This window comes from Rhinatrema bivittatum, chromosome 9 (genome assembly GCF_901001135.1).
Source record: "Rhinatrema bivittatum chromosome 9, aRhiBiv1.1, whole genome shotgun sequence".
Lineage (NCBI taxonomy): Eukaryota > Metazoa > Chordata > Amphibia > Gymnophiona > Rhinatrematidae > Rhinatrema > Rhinatrema bivittatum.
Window position 1 is genome coordinate 151124911 of NC_042623.1, and position 21277 is coordinate 151146187.

General features: G+C 43.8%; 1 protein-coding gene across 3 annotated transcripts in view; it reads right to left on the minus strand.

Annotated features, from left to right (window-relative positions):
• SERPINE2 (serpin family E member 2) overlaps positions 1-21277 on the minus strand; it is a 50117-nt gene that overhangs the window by 23534 nt on the left and 5306 nt on the right. For 2 of the 3 annotated variants that reach the window (XM_029615819.1, XM_029615820.1), the window contains one exon: positions 18078-18360. In XM_029615819.1, coding sequence (XP_029471679.1) covers positions 18078-18336 — 259 coding nt within the window. In that variant the 5' untranslated portion in view covers positions 18337-18360. Of the gene's footprint in view, positions 1-18077; positions 18361-18472; positions 18528-21277 lie in introns of those variants that run through there. The other variant, XM_029615821.1, reaches the window with a different exon arrangement.

Consider the following 21277-nt stretch of genomic DNA (forward strand, 5'->3'; position numbering starts at 1 on the left):
ACTGTAAACGATGAACCCACAACTGCTTGCGGCACTCCTATTTGTCTCCGTAACCCCCACCTCGTGGGGAGAGGAAAGGAATCTAGCACACAACATTGTAAATCTTGAAAAAATGTGTTGATAATTCATACAGTGGTACATCAGCATGGCTTCTAAACCAGCGCTTCTCAACCGGTGTGTCGCGGCTCCCGGTGTCCCACAGCCCCAATTATACTTCCCTTTACCTTTTTCCTGCCCCCGCTGGCCAATGGGAAACCTCCTCCCTTCTTCCTGCCCCCGCGGGCCAATTGGAAGCCTCCTCCCTTCTTCCTGCCAGTGGGAGGAGGAAACCTCTGATTGGCCGGTGGGGCAAGAAGGGGAGGTGGGAAAGTGGCAGTGTCCAGGCCCATGGCGACGAAGAAGCCCGACCCTATGGCCGCCATGGGCTGCCCCAAAGCGGCAATGAATCGCAAGCATGAAGACGCCGGTTGCTCCAGGGATTCCGCTCCCCCCCACCTGATGCAACAATGAGCGCAGCAGAACCGCGTTTAAAGTAAAAGTGGCACTCAGCCATGCTGATTACAGATGGGGCAATTGGAGCTCCCAGCGGCCATTAACATCAGGCAGATGGAGGGCCGCGGGAGCCTAGGGATATCCCGACAGCCAGAAGAAAGGCTTGAGTGCAGTGGCATATTTTTCTAAAATAAATGTTTGCTGCTTCAATGTGGCTGAGAAGGCAGCGGCAGCCCTGGGAAATCTGCCACTGCGAAATTAAAGGGGAACACAGCATTGGGGCTCTAAGCAAAGTGTGTGTGAGAGACAGAGACTGGGCAGGGAGGTGACTGGGGTGTGTGTGAGAGACAGAGACTGGGGTGAGTGTGAGACAGACTGGGCAGGGAGGAGACTGGGTTGTGTGACAGAGAGAGAGAGAGAGAGAGAGAGAGAAACTGGTTAGGGAGGTGACTGGGTTGTGTCAGAGACAGACAGGTTAGGGAGGTGACGGGTGTGTGTGAGACAGAGACTGGGCAGGGAGCTGACTGGGGTGTGTGTGTGTGAGAGAGAGAGACTTGGCAGGGAAGTGACTGGGATGTGTGTGAGAGCCAGAGACTGGTCGTAGGGTTTAATTGGGGGGGGGGGTGAGTAACTTGTGGGCCCTAAAGTTGACTGCTATTTTAATTATTGAATATTATGTGAATTGTCTGCTGTTTTGAAATATTTTATTGCTATTTGGACAATTTTTAATAACAGCATCAGCTGTTTTGAAACATTTATTAATATAGCTTTACAATTATTTCTGTGTGGGGATCTATAGCAGCTTGGCTTGTTCTGTTTTCCCAATAGAACATAAGAACGTGCCATACTGGGTCAGACCAAGGGTCCATCAAGCCCAGCATCATGTATCCAACAGAGGCCAAACCAGGCCACAAGAACCTGGCAATTACCCAAACACTAAGAAGATCCCATGCTACTTATGCAAATAATAGCAGTGGCTATTCCCTAAGTAAACTTGATTAATAGCAGTTAATGGACTTCTCCTCCAAGAACTTATCTAAACCTTTTTTGAACCCAGCTACACTAACTGGAGGTGTATTAGTGTTTAGGACCTAATTTAATATTTGTAGTGTTGCCTTTTCATAGATAGGGTTGTTGTGTTCCATAATACAGGTGTAACTTTGTGCAGATTAGATTCTGTGCATTATTGCAGATCCTGGAACTGTGTTAGGTGCTATATTTCTCTTTCCATTTCTCCAGGTTCACACTGCATGCAGAGTGACTTTTTTGCTTTTCCATTCCAGTTTCTGTCTCCATATTTATAATTTGTGGTTTTTCTGTACTTGAAGGTCATTTCTGTGTGTGTGACTGAGGTGAGGTATTTTACTGGCATGTAGGCAATTGTATCAATCTTATTTGTTGTGTTTTCTCAATAGGATATGCATTAGTGGTAAATTATTGCCTTTTCATAAGGAGGGCTATTGTGCCTGGTAGTAAAGGGAGTTTGTTTTGCTTTTACTGAGATGTCATCAGAACCAGAATATCTTTTTTTTGCATGGTGAGTTCTATGGGTAATGCCCTAGTTCTGCTCTGCTTCCATTATTAGGGGTCAATGGGGTTCCTGTGGATGCAGAATGTACGTTTACATATAGCCTCATGACGATCACATGTTCAGTGTGTCACGCATGTCAGGTGTGTCCCGGTCGAAAAAAGGTTGAGAACCACTGCTCTAAACAATGATATGTGATACAACTTTGATGTTCTGACAATCGCATTTTCAGTTTTCAGGTTGTTTTCCCCACATATAACAACTTGCACAGACAAGTGAAAACATATATTGCATAACTGGTGTTGTAATCTAACGTATGGCTTGGATGATATTCTTTTCCTTTACCAGGATGCCTAAAAACAGTGGTCTAACATCAAAGGGCAGAGCAAGCATTATCCACAATTAGTGTATCCCAGAGGTCTGCACTCCATGCTAGTCTTAGCATTAGGAAAAACAGCAGAGGCCAGCAAGTATCTCAAAATTACAGTTTCTGGTACGGGCAAAACAAACGGTTGTCAAAATATTTGTGTAAGGATAAGATCCTTCAATTTTTGCGAATGATGGAAACAATCTTAGCAGACAAGTTAAAGAACCACACTTGACAAACAACTTCTGGCAAGGTGGGTTGATTCTTTAGCTTTTGGGCATAAATAAGTTCTCTTGATTTGAAAGCAAGGCCCGTTTTTTGTGTACATTACACTGGATGAATCTCTGAGAACAAAATCTTAGCTTGTTGTTTGAACTCACCCAATTGAAAATACAGATGGCAACACTGTAAAAACTGAGTGAATGGCAAATTATGTCACAAAGGTTGTGCATGGAAGCAAGAAAAATATAACCTAGAATTACAATCTGTTGGCTTCCTAAATAAAGTGTTGAAAAACCATTGGGTCTCTTCAGGATCCAAATATCTAAAACTGCAATGGCCACTGAATCAGACTGAAGAGAACATTTTCTGCAGGTATTACACTAATTTTTTTTTTTTTGAAACTATCTTTATTCAGATTTTCATTGTTATACAGACAAACAAACAACAGCTGGAAACAACAAAGTAAAGGCCCCTTAGGAGCCAGTAATGAAGGTATGACTGTCCTTTGTTCGTTCCGTCCCTCCCCCCACCCCCCTCCCCCCTCTCCCCCCCTCCCTGAATGCAAGAGGTGGTGGATAGTATAGGTAGGAAAAAGTCTAAGACAAAGAGGCTGGTTAGGCGTTCATGTCCATGCGTGATGAGCCTGACTTCGGCGTCTTCAGCGTTCTGTCCTCCTTTGAGTCCCCCCGACTTGGTAACACCTTCAATTTAAGTCGTCGAATCGTCAGCCCACGGATCCCCGGGCTGTCCAGGTCGTGGAGTCAAAAATCTGGTAAAGCCTGTCCAAACCTGTTTGATATGTACAGACCTCTTTGGCATCGCTTCTGTTAGTAGGGCATGCTCCATAGAGCATAGGCGAACCATTTTTTGGAACCAGCTATCATAACTTGGGACAACGGCCTCAAGCCAAGTAGTTAATATTACTTGTTTCCCCAATAGGCCAGCTCTACAAATCAAAAGGCGCTCAGGATCAGACATGGTTGCTGATAAACAGGATCCCAACCCAAATAACCACAAGTTTGGATCCGGTGGGAGTTTCCGTCTCATAAAAAAGGAACACGCTTTACCCACCTGTTTCCAAAAAAGGAGATTTTCGGGCAATCCCAAAAACAGTGAAAAAAAGTACTATCGGGAGCTCCACATCTACCACATTGGGCAGAGGTTGCTATTCTCATTTGATAGGCCCTATTAGGGGTGATATAGCTAAGCCAGAGAAATCTGTACTGCAATTCTTGCAAATATACATTTTCAGACAGCAGAGGAATATCATGAAAACAAATTTCAAACTCAGCATATGTCAACGAGAACAAAGCCCACTCTGTCCATTTTTTATAGGGCAGCATAAGTGTATCAGTAGCGGAAAATGCCAGCAATTCTTTATATAGTAGAGAGACCTTATTTTTGTTGGTCCTTCCTATCCGTACAAGGTCTCCCAGTTTGTGTACCGCCTCCGTGTCTGCCAAGCCGTGCTCTGTTGTGCGGAGGAAATGAGTGATTTGAAGGTAAGCAAAGTAATCCCTAGTGGGCACCAAAAAACGCCTCTGAAGCTCTTCAAAGGAAAGAAGGGAGCCCGACCTATCATCATACAGCTCAGATATATAAGTAAGTCCCAAGTGTCTCCAACGTTGGAAGACGCCTCCCCCAGTCCCCGGCGGAAAGAGCTCATGGTCCGCAATGGTTAAAAACCGAAGTTGTAAGCTTGCCAAACCCCCAAGTTTACATAAAAGGTGCCATGCCCTCCGACAGAGTCGAAGTAGGATTTGTGATTTCAAATAGTGAGGAACCATCCGAATGGGCAATTGTATTAAAGGATTTAAAGTCCGGACTCCGTACCATTCTAATAGATGGGCATAGGGAGTCAAAGTAGAGAGCCCGGACAACCAATCCCGGACATGTCGCACCCCACAAGCCAAATTATAGAGTTCCAAATTTGGGCATCCGAGACCTCCTTGTTCTCTCGGTCTCATGAGCACGTCTAAGGATATTCGGGCTTTCTTTTCCCTCCAGAGAAAAGAGCGCAGACCCTGATGTAGTCGAAATAAATCTGCCCTCAGTATCCAAAGAGGGGCTAACTGAATAAGATATAACCATTTAGGGATAAGTATCATTTTGAATAAATGAATACGTCCCATAAGAGTCAACGGGAGTGATGTCCACCGTTTTAACGTGTCTAGAGTTTTTGCAAGTAGGGGCCGAATATTCGCAGTATAAAAATTGTCCAAATTACAGGGGATATGGATACCCAAGAATTTTAATGAGTCCGTCGCCCACTGAAAAGGGAAGTCTCCCCGCCAAGTATCTTTTAGTGTACCCGTAACATCAAGGGCCTCAGTTTTGTCATAGTTTATCTTTAATCCAGAAAACCAACTATAGCGATCTAATATCTCTAGGACATAGGGAAGAGAGTGCTGCGGTTGAGTCATGTAAACTAACATATCGTCAGCAAAAGCAGCTATTTTAAAAACATGGGCTGGCCCTCCAAATCCCCGCACCCCACCACTCTCCGCAATCTTCCGCAACAAAGGGTCTAAAGCTATAATGTACAATAGTGGGGATAAGGGGCACCCCTGACGTACTCCCCTCTGTATAGATATGTCCCCTGATTTGCAATGGTTTGCTAAAACCTTGGAGGAGGGAGCGTCGTAAAGCAGTGCCACATAAGAGAGAAAATCTCCTCCAATCCCAAACTTCTGCAAAGCCATGAAAAGGTACGTCCAAGAAACGCGGTCAAAGGCTTTCTCAGAGTCCAGCCCCACCAATAGCGCTGGAGTAGCCTGCATTCGGCAGATGGTCATCGCCGTGAGCAGCTTGGTGATAGTCGCAGTCGGTTTCCGTCCTCTCACAAATCCCGTTTGATGTGAGGAAATCAAAAAGGGGAGAAAAATCTTCAATCTCTCCGCTAAAGTTTTTGCTAGAATTTTGAAGTCACAATTTAACAAGGTAATTGGCCGATAGGAGGATGGCAAAGTCAGGTCCTTACCCGGTTTTGGTATAAGAGTTATATGGGCTTCGTTAAAGGAGGCAGGGAACCCCCCCTGTGTAAGTCCCGTTTTAAAGTAATTTGTTAAAGGCTCACTAATGTACGGGGTCAAGATTTTATAAAATTCGTAGGAGAACCCGTCAGGTCCTGGAGATTTTCCTGTGTGGGCCGCTGAGATTACTTGGGAAACTTCATAGGTCAGAAGCGGCCTATTTAAAAAATCCCGCTGGGCCGTTGACAAGGTGGGTAAACGCAGGTTCTGGAAAAAATCTTCTACTTGCTCACTCTCCTCCCCGGCCTCCAAGCTATACAAATTTTGATAATATTTCTGGAAAGAAGCACATATTTCTTTTTCTTCTACCGTCTCCCGCCCCGACTGCGTCCGCAAACGCGTTATGAACGATCTGGGCTTTTGGTTTCTCACTAGTCTGGCTAGCAGGCGGCCTGATTTATTTCCAAGTTTGAAAAACGATTTTTGTCCCCCCCACAAATAAAGCCGAGCCCTGGTGTCTAGGAGTGTATTCAGGCGGCCCAGAATACCATAAAACTCCACCCGGGTCTTACTGGTGTTGCATGCCGCAAAAACTCGTTTCGCTCGCTTCAATTTTGTCTCTAGATCTAAGATGGACTGATTTATTCGTTTACTTCTAGCATGAACGTAGGAGATTATTTCCCCTCGAAGGACAACTTTAGCCGTGTCCCAAAAAAGAAGGGGGGTATCGGCATGCTGGTGATTGTCTTGGGCGAAGTGTTTCCACTTTTCCTTTAGAAAGGTCTGAAAATGGGTCTCATCTTTTAAAAATGTTGGGAATCGCCATAGGCGCCCTTGAAGGTCTGAGCCTGGGGTTCTGATATCAATCGAGATTGGAGTATGATCAGAAAGGACCAGGCTTTCGATGTGTGCCTGGGAAATAGAGAAAAAATCCGATTGGGAGACTAAAATATAGTCAATACGGGACATTGTCTGATGGGATCTCGAGATGTGTGTATAATCCCTTTCACTAGGATGTAGTGTCCTCCAGACATCAGTTAAAAACAATTTGCGACATAAATACGCCACACCTTGTTTTTTCTCTCCTTGCGACCTGGATGGGGGGTTGTTTCTATCCAGAGTAGCCTCATGTACACAGTTGAAATCCCCAGCGACATACAATGTACCTTGTCCGTGAGTCTGCAGTAAATTGCAAATTTCTACAAAAAATGCATGGCGGTATACATTTGGGGCGTAGAGATTACAAATGGTAACAGGCTTGTTATTCCAAATCCCTATTACAATAACATACCGGCCTTCTGCATCACTAAGGGTGTTTGTAACTTGAAACTTTGCATTTCTATGTAATAAAATAGCAACCCCCCCTTTTCTATGCACCGCTTCTGCAAAAAGACATTGCCCCACCCAATCTCTCTGTAACTTTTGGCTTTCTATCCCTGTGAGGTGCGTTTCTTGAATGCACGCTATATCAGCGTGTAACCGCTTCAGATGAGCGAGCACCTTGTTTCGTTTAACTGGTGTACCAAGCCCATTTATATTCCATGATATTAGCTTTAACATTTTATTGCCCAAAACCAGAACGCTCCCCGTAGCTGCTCCTGAAAAATATATTTAGGAGGGGGCACCCAGCCTTGCCTCCCCCCAGCGAACTTCACACTCAAAAAGTGATCCCTCATTAAAAGAACCGATGTTATGGTCCCATGCGTGCCCCACTCCCTCTCCAGTCCAAAAACTGTAATCACCATATGAACATCCAGAATGGTAGGACTGCCCCTTTCCCTGAATTCTTTTCCCCACTCTTGAATCCCCCCTCCCTTCCCTCCCCCCACCCCCTCCCCGTCCCCCCCCCCCAGCCCGTTAACCCCCAATAGAGAAACAAAACCTCCCATACCCGCAGCGGAGGTTTGGAGATCTGTTGGATGTGTCCGGGTATATCCACTCCACAGGTGGAAACAAGAATTTGCACAACAACAATGAACTATATACATAACAACTAAGAAAACCTGCCCACATTCGCCCGCATCCAAGAACAGTGTCTCAAAGGCATCCCCAGTCCTTCACCAGGGTAGAGTGGGGTAGACTTTTTGCCTTGCCCTGCCGCGTGTGTTTTCCATGCTTGTTTTTTTTTTTTTTTTTTTAGAGAATTTGGGCGAGGTGTTGCATATTACTCTTCTGCCATTTCCACAGTCTCCCTCCTCTCTTTTACGGTTTGGGTTCCCAAGGGTTTTTGTTTTTTTTTTTTTTTCTTAGGCATCCCACCAGCACCGTAAACATAAATTGTAGAGCAAAAAGAAAGGGTAGAGAAATGAAACTTGTAACGGTCTGCAGTGTCCAGCGTACAAACAGCTACTCGACATCTTAACCGCAGACATCAGAGTTGAACCAAAATGGCGTCGCACCTCATGCGCCTCCAGCTAGCCACTCACTTGGGCCCCCTAGAGGAAAAGCCATGGGCACACGTCCGCCCAAGTCTCAGGCATCCGTCCATATCTTGCACGCATGGTAATTCCACAAAAAGTAGCTGCAAGAAAAGCTGACCTCATCTAATGTCCAAAGTCCCCGCCACTCCGACCACGGAGAATGGAATCGGCGGTATAAACACCGGTCTCATCGTCCTGCCAGGGTGCTCCCGGAGCCGAAAACCCCAAAAACCGCCGGAACTGGCCATAACAAAAATAAAAAAATAAAAAGGAAGAAGAAACGGCAGAACTGCCATAAGTCGCCAGAGTCACCGCTAACCACATGGCTTGTAGACCCGCTGATCACACTTACTACGCGGTCCCCAGGCCAAATCCGGGCCTCGCGCCCTCCACAATGGAGAGCAAAACCGTAAGGTCCCATCAGATTTTTTATTACCTTGTAGGTTCCTGGGTAGGAATGCGGACACTTCAAAGTCTGGGAAGGCCCCTTATTTGAGGTGCGTGGGTCCCATCAGGTCCTTCGCTCGCCAAACCCACGGCGCCATGTCTCGGTCGGTTAGGGATCTCAGAAGTAAGTTAGTCTCTGGTCGTAGTTTGTCTCTGCTTTTTGATTGTCCTTCCTTTTTCTTTTTTTTTTCTCTTCGCTATCAGTGGTTTATATTTGACTTTTGTTTTTTTGTTTTTTTTTTTTTTTTTTTTTGTTTTATTTTGCCGAAGCGTCTTTCAGCTTGGTGAGAAATGTTTGCGCTGCCCCTGAGGTCTCAAACATATGAATCCGGTCGTCGTGCCACACTTTCAGCCGGGCGGGAAAGAGAAGGGAAAACTTCATCCCCTGGTTATGCAAGGCCGTACAAATAGGAGAAAATCCTCTGCGGGCCTCCGAGACCGCAGCTGAAAAATCCTGAAATAGGCGAATTTGCTGATTTTGGTACGTAAGATCTCGCTTTGTTCGAGAGGCACGCCAGATCTCAGATTTATGCGCCGAATTAAGAATCTTTGCTATAACAAGTCTCGGGCGGGTATTCGTCTCCTTTCGGGTCCCCAAACGGTGGGCACGCTCTACCACTAATTTGTCCTGTAAATGCGGCAAGCCCAAGGCCTCAGGAATCCAACTTTCCAAAAGGCCACAAAGCGATCTCTCCTCTATACTCTCGGGAAAACCCAAGAATCGCAAATTGTCTCTCCTCGCTCTATTTTCCAACTCATCAATCTTGTCTTGGAGGAGTTTCAACTGTTTTTCGGCACTCACCAGCTTTTCTTCGGTTTGTATCGCTCCGTCCTCCACAGTAGAAATCCGGGTTTCTACTTGATCAATTCGGGGAAGCAAATCCTGCAACGTTTCTTTCACTTCCCCTAATTGTTGGGTAATATGGTCCAGTTTGTCATCGAGGGCTTCTCGGACGGCTTCCTTAATATCCAGAATAGTGAGCCCCGGGGAACCAGAGTCAGGCCCGCCGTCTCCCGCGACCGCCATTTTGGTTGCAGTCCTTGGCTTTTCCTTTTCCCTCCGTCCCGCCTTAGTCGCCATCGGTGGTGTCAATTTATTCATATAAGTGATGATGGACATAAGCCCGTAAACTAGGTTAAGTTTTGGATGCGCACGAAATAAGGAATTGCGAGTATTCTTCGCGGTATGTGGAGTGGGTCCCGGAGCTGGCGAGGAACGCGACCACCCAGCTCACCACATCACGTGATCTCCTCGGTATTACACTAATTTAACCATCCATGAAAACTTTCTAAGATGACAATAGAACCTTTCCACAAAAGAAAAGTCATTGATAAAACTTTAAAAAAAATCAAAACAAAAAACAATGTGCTCAGAAAAAAACTGAAGTATATACTCCACACAATTTAAACTCTGTCAAATACATTGGCAACTGAAGGAGCAAGTTGCTCCCATAGAGGTTCCCGACATTTTAACAACAAAAAAGTTGCCATATTGGTTCAGACCGAGGGTCCATTAAGCCCAACATCCTGTTTCCAACATTGGACAATACAGGTTACAAGTAACTGGCAAGTACCCAAACATTAAATAGATCCCAAGCTACTAAAGAGAGAAATAGTGGCAATTCCCTAAGTCAACTTGATTAATAATTTACAGACTTCTCCTCCAGGAACTTATCCAAACCTTTTTTAAATCCAGCTACACTAACTGCCCTCACCACATCTTCTGGCAACGTATTCCAGAGCTTAACTGTGCTTAGTGTGAAAAAGAATTTTCTTCAATTTGTTTTAAATGTGCTACTTGCTAACTTCATAGAGTGCCCCCTAGTCCTATTATCTGAAAGAGTAAATAACAGATTCACATTTACCCATTCTAGTCCTCTCATGATTTTATAGACCTCTATCATAACCCCCATCAGTCTTCTCTCCTCCAAGCTGAAAAGTCCTAACCCTCTTTAGCCTTTCCATTAGCTTTATCATTTTGGGTACCCTTCTTTGTACCTTCTCCAGTGCATTTATATCTTTTTGAAACGCGGTAACCAGAATTGCACACAGTACTCAAGATACAGTCTCACCATGGAGCAATACAAAGGCATTATGACTTCCATCATTTTATTTGCCATTCCCTTCTTAATTCCTAACATTCTGTTTGCTTTTTTGACCACCACAGCGCACTGACCTAACAATCTACCTTATAAATGGCCTGTGACCGACGGCCCGCAAATGCGCAGTAGAGCACAGCTCTACTGCGCATGTGCGGGCAAGGACGTCGGTCAGAAAAAAAATGGCGGTGGGGCCGCAGGAGCGAGAGGAGAAGCAGCGGCGCCGCGCGCGCGCGGTGCCGCTGCTTCTCCTCCCCAGATCTGCCGGCAGGAGCGGGAGGAGAAGCAGCGGCACCGCGCGCGCGCGGTGCCGCTACTTCTCCTCCCCAGATCTGCCGGCAGATCTCGGGGGGTCACTGCCGCGCGCGCGGGAGTGACCCCCCTCCCCAGATCTGCCGGCAGGAGCGGGAGGAGTTAATGGAGCCGGGTGAGGGTTGCGGGAAGTTGCGCTTACGGCGCCGGGAGGAAATGGAGGTGGGTGAAGGGAGGGACTGAATGGGAGGGAGGGAGAGGGGGACTGAGTGGGAGGGAGGGAGAGGGGGACTGAGTGGGAGGGAGAGGAGGGAGTGAGGGAGAGGAGAGGGAGGGTGGAGAGGAGTGGGTGGGGGAGGGGGGTGGTGAAGAGTGAGGGGAGAGAGAATGAGGGGGAGGTGAGAGACAGAGGGATGTAGCCCGTTTTAACGGGCTTTACGGCTTGTTTCAATATATTATGCACTATGACACCTAGTTTTTTTTCCTGGGTGTTAACTCCTAATATGAAACCTAACAGCATGGGGTTTTTTCCCCTATATGCATCACTTTGCACTTGTCCACATTAAATTTCATCTGCCGTTTGGATGCCCAATCTTCCAGTCTCTCTAGATCCTCCTGCAATTTATCACAATCCGCATGTGATCTAACTACTCTGAATAATTTAGTGTTATTTGCAAATTTGATCACCTCACTTGTCCTATCCCTTTCCAGATCATTTATAAATATATTGAAAAGCACTGTTCCACATGCAGATCCCTGAGGCACTCCACTGTTTACTTTTTTCCCCACTTAATCCTACTCTGTTTCCTCTCTTTTAACCAGTTTGCAATCCACAAGAGGACATCGCCTCCTATCCCATGACTTTTTAGTTTTCTTAGAAGCCTCTCATGAGGGACTTTGTTCACACAACTGTCCATCAAATAGAAAAAAAAATCTTTAAGGCTATAGTAGCAAGAGCTAGAATGTAATCTTTTAGAACTTGGAATGGCCTAGGTCGATCTAACACTTGCTCTATAATTTGTGGAATGGAAATATATAATGAGGGTACATCTAGTGTTAACCAACATCAATTCTGAAACATCCCCCTATATTGCAGAAAGCAGAGTTAAAAATGAGAAGAAGAAGAAAATGTATTGGATTTGACCCAAATCTTGGAAATGTCCATGGAAACAGAAATCAAGAAAAGAATGACTATTTCTTCAATGTACTTTTTCTTCTGATAGAGATTTAATATTAAAAAGATACATGAGAAACAGAGAGCTGGTATATTATGGAAGTAAAATTTGGATATACCCGGATATGTCTCGGGTGACACAAGAGAGGCGTAAGAAATTTTTGACTCTAAGGTCTGATGTTGTAGCAAGGGGTTCCAGTTTTAGTCTAAGGTACCCCAGCAAATGTGTAATTAAGCATCTGAATGAAAAATATATTTTCTTGGAACCAGTCCAATTGCAGAGGTTTCTTGAGCCTAACAATCCCCCAGACCCAGTAGTTGTCGAAGCTTAATGTAGAAGTTTCTCCTGCAGTCTCTTGACGGTCAATATTCTTTGTTAAAATGATAAGAAATACTTGTAAACCGCCATTTGCTTAGTCTCCCCCATTTTCTTGGAATAGTAGAAAAAACAAGGTATGTAATATCAGACCGAGTAAGTGATGAAAGGTCTTTTTTGTTTAAAAGTGATGACTTAATGATCTACGAACTGTAATAATATTTGCTGTAATGTGAATATTGAAAAATTAATAAATATTTAAATAAAAAAAAATGAGAAGAGTTCTGAATGAATGAGGGACTCAACACTACTAATGGACCTACTGTGAAATGGGTTCAAGAAGTGAATCACTGGAAGATATAATCAGCTGTGCAAGTGGTCAGGTTGGATATTTATGAATTTTTGATATGTAAAATAGGGGCCTTCATTTCCAATTTTTTTTTTTTTTTAATTTTCCCGGGAATTTATCAGGGTTCATTACGGCAAGAAACAAAAACAGGAGAAAAATCAGTGGAAAAATGTGACTCATTTTTCTGGGTAAATACTGGAGTTTATTTTGGTGGACGGAAGCCAGGACAATAAAACAAGTAGATTTTCCCATGCACACACTCAGCAGCATACCTACATCCATCCCCTAACATGTCCTTTTTTCTCCCCACACCCCCAACGAGAATCTCTCTTTCATCCATCCCCCATTGCAACAGAAATCATCCTTACTAGTGGTAGCTCCAGGTTTCTCCTCTCTCCATCGGCAGCAGCTTGCTGAGGCTCCTGTGCTGTGCAACACTGCAGTTATTTGCAGGGCCAGGGAGCCTGCTGGGAAGTACTTCTAATAGGCGTGGTCTGCTTCAAATGCTGCATTGGTGGCATCAAGCAGCAGGCACTTTGACTGTTTAAGTAGAGGAGGAGGGAGACTCGAAACACCTTATCAGTGGCACTGGAGGTCTAGCATTTTCGCTGCCTAGGCACAGGACTTAAAATGCTTCATCCCACACTGGCTTTCAGCAGTTGCTGGAGTCCTTGAGATGCTGCATCTGAAGTTCTGGAGCTGCTCTTTAATCCGCTTAAAATTAGAGTGAAAATTGGTTTAAACCAATTGTCACTTTTGGGAAAAGTCCAGGAATTTATGAGTAAAAAAAGTTTAAACTGAAAACGAAGGACCCTATGTGTAAAGCACCAGTATGCGTGAGAACTAATTTTAGCTTAAAAAACCCTTATTCATGGCACCTTCAGAAAGATCTTTAATTGGCACATCTAATTCAGCAGCTGCGATATGAAAATATGGAGGCTGCAATAAATTTAATGTGCGTTGTGCAAAAATGCAATGTGGTAAAATAGCGCATGTTGCAGTATCTGAAAAATTACCCTAACCACATCCCTTTTTTTCTATCACGGTCGCTATTCTAGCAAAATTTATAGCAAAATGATGATTCTAGGTCTTAGTTAGGTCAGAAATGTAATTAGGAGCTGCCTTCTCTTAGAGATGAGGGGCCTCATGATCCCAGCTGGGCTCAGACTTTTATCTTGCCCTGTAGGATCCCGCCTACAGAACTCTCTCCCTCTGTGGGGATTTACAGTGGACCAAGCATCTAGCCTGATCCCGCACAGGTTGTGCCTTAGCTAAACACCCCTACCAACCACCGGACAGCAATCTTTGAATCATTCGAACTCACTTCATCTCTTGAGATAGAAACCTTGCTTAAGAAAATGAAACCCTCCTCTCACCCTTCGGACCCTATACCTTCTAAACTACTCATCTCAATCCCAAAAACCATCGCTATGCCGCTGGCAGAAATCAGTTGCTCCTTATCACAAGGATTAGTACCAGACTCTCTAAAACTCGCCATTCTCAAACCATTATTAAAGAAACCGAACTTGAATCCAGCTGATCCCGCTAACTTTCGTCCAATAGCCAACCTACCGTTTATTGCTAAACTCATGGAAAAAATCGTCAACACTCAACTCACAGAATATCTTGACAAACACAAGATCCTTGCACCCGCTCAATTCGGATTCCGCAAATCATTAAACACTGAATCCCTCTTAATATCGCTCACAGATTCCATTCTCTTGGGCCTTGAAAAAAAGACAACCATATCTACTCGCACTTCTAGATAATTCTACGGCATTCGACACTGTGAACCATAGATTGACTCTCAGACATTGGCATCACTGGAACCACACTCAACTGGTTCAAGTCATTCCTTAACAGGAACTTCAAGGTCAGAATCAACAACAAAGAATCCCATCCAGTCAGCTCCACACTGGAAGTCCCTCAAGGATCATCTCTCTCCCCGCTCTTCAACATCTACCTTCTCCCGCTCTGCCATCTACTCGCAAAGCCTAAAGATAACTCATTTAATCTACGCTGACGATGTGCAAATTCTCATCCTAATCACAGACTCCCTCTCCAAAACCCTCAGCTTCTGGAACAGTTGTCTACTGTCTATCAACCAACTCCTCACCAGCCTCAACTTAGTCCTCAACACTAATAAAACAGAGATCCTTATCACACAGGATGACAAGGACGGGGCAATGAACAAATCCCCTACAGCCCTAATCCTCACCTCCCAGGTGAGAGACCTCGGAGTAATTCTGGACAACCGGCTAAACTTAAAAAAATTTGTCAACAATACCACAAAAGAATGTTTCTTCAAATTACAAACTCTAAAAAAGCTGAGACCCCTCCTCCACCTTCAGGATTGAAGCACGGTGCTTCAATCTATCATTTTCTCTAAAATTGACTACTGCAACTCTCTACTTCTCGGACTCCCTGCTAACACCACCAGACCCCTTCAGATGTTACAGAACTCCGCTGCCAGGATTCTGACCAACACCAGCAAAGGAGAACATATTACTCCCATCCTTCGGAATCTTCATTGGATCCCCATCAAATTCAGAATTCTCCACAAAGTTCTCATGTTGATTCACAGATCTATGCACAATCTAACCCCCCTTGATTTAAACCTCCCTCTTCAACTCCACACATCCTTGAGACCAATAAGATCAGCTTGTAAAGGCACTCTCTATGCCCCCCCAGCCAAGACTTCATTAAGGAAGCGCGCTCTATCGACAGCAGGTCCTCCTCAATGGAATGCTCTCCCCCCCCCCCCGATCTTCATCTGGAACCCTGCCCGTTGACCTTCAAAAAAAAGCTTAAAACATGGCTCTTCAGACAAGCATTTCCCTAAAGTTTGAACTTTCTCATACCCGTGACATGACAGGACGCTTATACGAACCCATGATAGGGCCTCACTCCTGATGACAGGCCCTGCCTCTCATGAGCTCACATTCTTCAGATATGTTACTACTGACCAGCATAATCTTCAACCTCCTTCCTCCTCCCCCGTGGCCCAGCCCACTCATCCCCAGCAAAAAATCATTTCATTTGTCTAAAGTTCCAGCAGCCTCCTAAGGCTCCTGCTGCAATCTGCTTGTGATCCTTCCATTAGCTCCCCCTTCTGCCGTAATCCTCATGCCACTCTTCCACTATCACTCCCTACCTTTCCCTCTCCTCCTCCTGCCTTAGAAGTTACTCTGTACATCGCTGTTCCTTATTCACCCTTATACTTTATTTAAATAATCAATATGTTAGCAGTTTGTGTTTATTACCCTAGATCCCAGTTTGATGTAACCCTTGGTTCTATGTAATGGTTTTACAAAAAAAAGTTGTTTCATTGTAAACCGATGTGATGTTTCGCAGTAAACCGATGTTATATGTATTTTTACATGAATGTCGGTATGAAAAAGCTCTACATAAATAAACTATCATATGATCATTAAGATGTAGATTTTAATTGCTCCACATCCTGAAGCACCGAATCCTTAAAGGTTGATAGAATAGGGTCTAATGGACCTGGTGGGATCCATGTGGATCTTTTATTAATCCATGATGAACAAGTATCTGTCACTGGATGTGATGCAAAAAAAAAAAAAAGTTTTAATTGCAATGATTGCATAAATCTTTCCAAATCGACCTGAAATCGAAAACTGTGATGGGAACAAAATATAATCCTTTTACTAACACCAACATACTATTTGTGGACAATGCTCATTTTACCCGTTGATATTACAGACCACTGTTTTCAGACATCCTGGCACAGAAAAGATTATGTTGTATATATATTTTGACTTGTCTGTGCAAGTTTTTGTAGGTGGGGAAAACATCCCAAAAGATGTTTGTCAGAACATGATTGTCAGAACATAAAAGTTGTATCACACATCAACATTTCAAAGCCTCATTGGGGCACCTCTGTATGAATCATCAACACACTTTTCAAGATCGTATTATAGATTCCGTTCCTCTAGATGCACAAGGTAAGGGATCACAGAAACAACTGGTGAACTGTGAGCAATTGTGGATTCATCGTTTACACTCAGTACAGTCACAAGTGCTCAGTTCTATGAATGAATAGAATAATTTTTTATAAATTGTTTTTCATGAATTATTTTCCTTTTCAGTTCACCACCATTATGAATGGTTACTATTGAAAAAAAAAAAAAAAAAAGAAGCAAATTAATCTGATTGGCTTATTTTACAAATTTTTATTTTTTTGATTAGCAATTTCAGCATTGTGATATCATTTGTTTTGCAGCAAATGATTGGTCTAAATTGAGTTCTAAGTTGTGTGACTGGTTCTTGATTGACAGCATGGTTTAAAAGCACATTCTTTTCCTCACTGAAACAAAAACAGCCACGGAGGCTACAGCAGACTAGCGTTGCGATGAACAATCTAATACAACAGACGAATGTTGTGATGAATAATCTAGCGAAAGCTAATCCTGAAGCTAATCAGTCAGCGAAACGTGAACCATGTTAGCATTTGCATTAAAAAAAGATAAGTACTAGTTTGCACCATTTGAGGCATTATGAAAAGTATTTTTATGCAAGACAGCCCTCTAATTTTGGGGTAAAGACCAGGGGATAAGCACAGCATTTAATTTTGATTGTGAGCAAAAGTATAAAAATACAAATGGACTTTTGAAAGGTTCCCCCCCAATGATGGCAATTGAAGCCTGTGTATCATGCACTGAATGAAGCTTGATTCCAATAAGGGTTGTCTGAGGTTTTCCTGTTCACTTTTTAGACGTGCTGGTTTGTTTTGCAATATTTGGAACAGCACATATATTAAAGTGGATTACACATAGTTAAAATAAGTTAAAAACAAAAAAATAAAACCAACGTGGTTGGTATAGGATTGTTGTGTTAAATAACCAACATTCTCTTTTAAGTAGAATTATTATGCAAGTCAATTAGCACAGACTTAACAAATTCTATTATCTTAACCTTTTCAGGGCCCCCTAATGTTTTCTGAGTGTGGTTCATTATACTGCATATGTATCAGTTTTATCTTTGATATCATCGCATAGAACAGTACTTCAGAAACAATTATTCTGATGCCTTGATGTTCACTTCTTTTGAACACGCTCCTTTTGAATGCCACCCTGTACACTGCATTTCATCTTGTATGATTTGTTTATAATACAGGTGTAAGCCAGATTTCTTTAGCTCCGGAAGCACAGTTTTGACCAAAGCATGACATCAAAAAATCTCTTAATATTTATAAAGGGATACTTGGGTGTACTGAAGGAGGAACACAAGGATGCTTGGTGCACAAGGTACTTGCTGACTGTCAAGATCTGCTAAGGCATTCCAGCATACAGTGCCTCAACCTGAAGTCTATTTAATTCACCAGGCAGCTATCCAATCCACAGAGGTTTAGGAGCAAGATAGAATGGAAACACAATGTGAGAGAAGGTAGCACCATAACAGCAAATAAGAACTTACCATGCATCCGATATCGCATCACTGTAGTCAACTGCTTTTTAGTCTTGCCATCTGCACCAAACTGAAGCATTCCCAGTAACGAAGCAATCCCACGAGGAGACACGATGACATTTTCCTGAGGCTTGGATTTCACGATCTGGTTAAAAACCTGGATCCCAAGGTCTGAGCCAAGCTCCTCCGGAGTCACAGGACCGGGTTGGGAATACACTGCTATTAAAGTCACAGTAGTGAATAAAAAGAGAGGCAAATGTCTCTTCATGGTTTCTAACCACCAAAACACTACCTAGAAAGGGGGTGAGAGGTACAGAAGCAATAAGACACTGTAATAATGCAGCATGAGCTAGAAATGACAAACTGATGTTATTAATTCAATTTACAAAAAAAAAAAACTTTACATTTCCAAATGTGACACAAGGCAGGTGGTACCCTATAGACCAGTGGTTCTTAACTGGTGAGTCGCGGCTCCCATGTCCCACAGCCCCAGTTATACTTCCCTTTACCTTTTTCCTGCTCCCGCGGGCCAATGAGAAACCTCCTCCCTTCTTCCTGCCCCCACGGGCCAATTGGAAGCCTCCTTCCTTCTTCCTGCCAGTGGGAGGAGGAAGCCACTGATTGGCCGGTGGGGTAGGAAGTAAGGGGGCATCACACAGCCCAGGGGTGGGGTGGTTTGAGGGGGGCTTGGAGGAGTGGCAGTGTCAGGGCCGTGGCAGCGAAGAAGCCTGACCCTGTGGCCAACACGGGCTGGAAGTGCTGAAATTAAACACAGTGGCGAGCCACAAAGAAAAGAGGCCCATCAGGATTTCCTGCTTCCAAAGTGGCAGGGAACAGCGATAGAGAAGGGATTCCCAAAAGCGGCAGCGAGTCGCAAGCATGAAGAGGCCGATTGCTCCGGGGATCCCCCCCAATGCAACAGTGAACACGGCAAAGCCGCGATTAAAGTAAAAGTGGCACTCAGCCATGCTGATTGCAGATGGGGCAATTGGAGCTCCCAGCAGCAGTAACTTCAGACAGATGGGGGGGGGGGCCGCGGGAGCCTAGGGATATCCCGACAGCCAGAAGAAAGGCTTGAGTGCTTTGGCATATTTTTCTAAAATAAATGTTTGCTGCTTCAGTGCGGCTGAGAAGGCAGCGGCAGCACTGGGAAATCTGCCACTGCGAAATTAAAGGGGAACACAACATTGGGGCTCTAAGCAAAGTGTGTGTGAGAGACAGAGACTGGGCAGGGAGGTGACTGGGGTATGTGTGAGAGAGAGAGAGACTGGGCAGGGAGCTGACTGGGTGTGTGTGTGTGAGACAGACTGGGCAGGGAGCTGACTGGGGTGTGTGTGTGAGAGAAAGAGACTTGGCAGGGAAGTGATTGGGATGTGTGAGAGAGCCAAAGACTGGTCATAGGGTTTAATTGGGGTGTGTGTGTGTGTGTGTGTGTGTGTGTAACTTGTGGGCCCTAAAGAAGAAGACTGAGGATAGAGCTTCAGCAGCCGCTGCTGCTCCTGGTATGTGCTTTCAAGGGAAAGGAGTAGGAAAGTTGCTGGAGAGGGTAAGTAAAGGTGGCATTTTAAGTTTATTTTTCTTGATTGACTGCCATTTTAATTATTGAGTATTATGTGATGTGTCTGCTGTTTTGAAATATTTTATTGATATTTGGACAATTTTTAATTATGAGTTTTAATTTTTCGACCTTATTCTGTTCATCAGCTGTTTTGAAACATTTTTTAATATAGTTTTACAGTTATTTCTGTGTTGGGCTCTATAGCAGCTTGGCTTGTTCTGTTTTCCTAATAGAAGGTGTATTAGTGTTTAAGAGCTGATTTAATATTTGTAGTGTTGCCTTTTCATAGATAGGGTTGTTATGTGTTCCATAACGCAGGTTTAACTTTGTGCAGATTAGTTTCTGTGCATTATTGCAGATCCTGGGACTGTGTTAGGTACTATATTTCTCTTTCCATTTCTCCAGGTTCGCACTGCATGCAGAGTGGCTTTTTTTGGTTTTCCATTCCAGTTTCTGCTCCATATTTATAATTTGTGGTCTTTCTGTACTTGAAGGTCAGTTCTGTGTGTGTGACTGAGGGGAGGTATTTTACTAGCATGTAGGCAATTGTATCAATCTTATTTGATGTGTTTTCTCAAGAGGATATGCATTAGTGGTAAATGATTGCCTTTTCATAAGGAGGGCTATTGTGTCTGGTAGTAAAGGGAGTTTGTTTTGCTTTTACTGAGATGTCATCAGAACCAGAATATCTTTTTTTTGCATGGTGAATTCTATGGGTAATGCCCTAGTTCTGCTCTGCACCCATTGTTGGGGATCGTCGATCGAGGGGGTTCCTGAGGATGCAGAATGTATATTTACATTTAGCCCCGTGATGGTCACATGTTCAGTGTGTCACGCATGTGAGAACCATCTGTCAGGTGTGTCCCGGCCGAAAAAAGGTTGAGAACCACTGCTCTATACTGTTTCAAGTCATTTTTTCTCTTAGTGTACGGCATTTCAAGTAACGTGCACAAAATAGGAATAGTGCGCACTAAAATCAATAGCATGCACTAACATCAATTTAAGTTAGCGTCACTAATTTAGTTTAGCACGCACTAAAAATGAAATGAAACTAGAAAAACGAAAAATCATATAAAACAAAACTTTAAAAAAGAAAAACTAAAAATGAAGCAAAAATAAAGCAAAATGAAAATGACTGCCATTTATTTCTCTGTTTGCTACTGATACTTCTGCTAGCAGTGCTGTTTTTGGTTTTCTCCTTCACCATTATCTCTTGTATTCTAACATCAAGGAAGTTTTTTGTTGTTGTTGGTATAGGAGTAATGTCCTATGTGATCACAACTTCATGCTTTCTGCTGTGCAGGCAGATAAATATCCCTTTCCTGTATAGTACAATTCTGATCTGTCAAGACATCTCAGCCTGGGAGGGGCGGAATAGCCTGAAGTTTCAGAGTAGCAAAGAATAGGCAAAAGAAATTGGTCCTCCTCCAGGTACTGTGCTGAACAATCCTAATGATTCCTCTCCCTACTCCATGAATTAAATTTTTTTTCTTTTCCCCGCTGATTCCTATGGAGCTGGGAAACGTTAGAGCTTTTGAGTATATTTAAAAGAGAAAAAGTGGTGACTAAAGAGTGAGCAAGCATTTTGTTTCCTGTTCTCAGTTTGAACTGACATCAAAGCCAGAGTATTCTCAGCGGGCTTCCTACACTT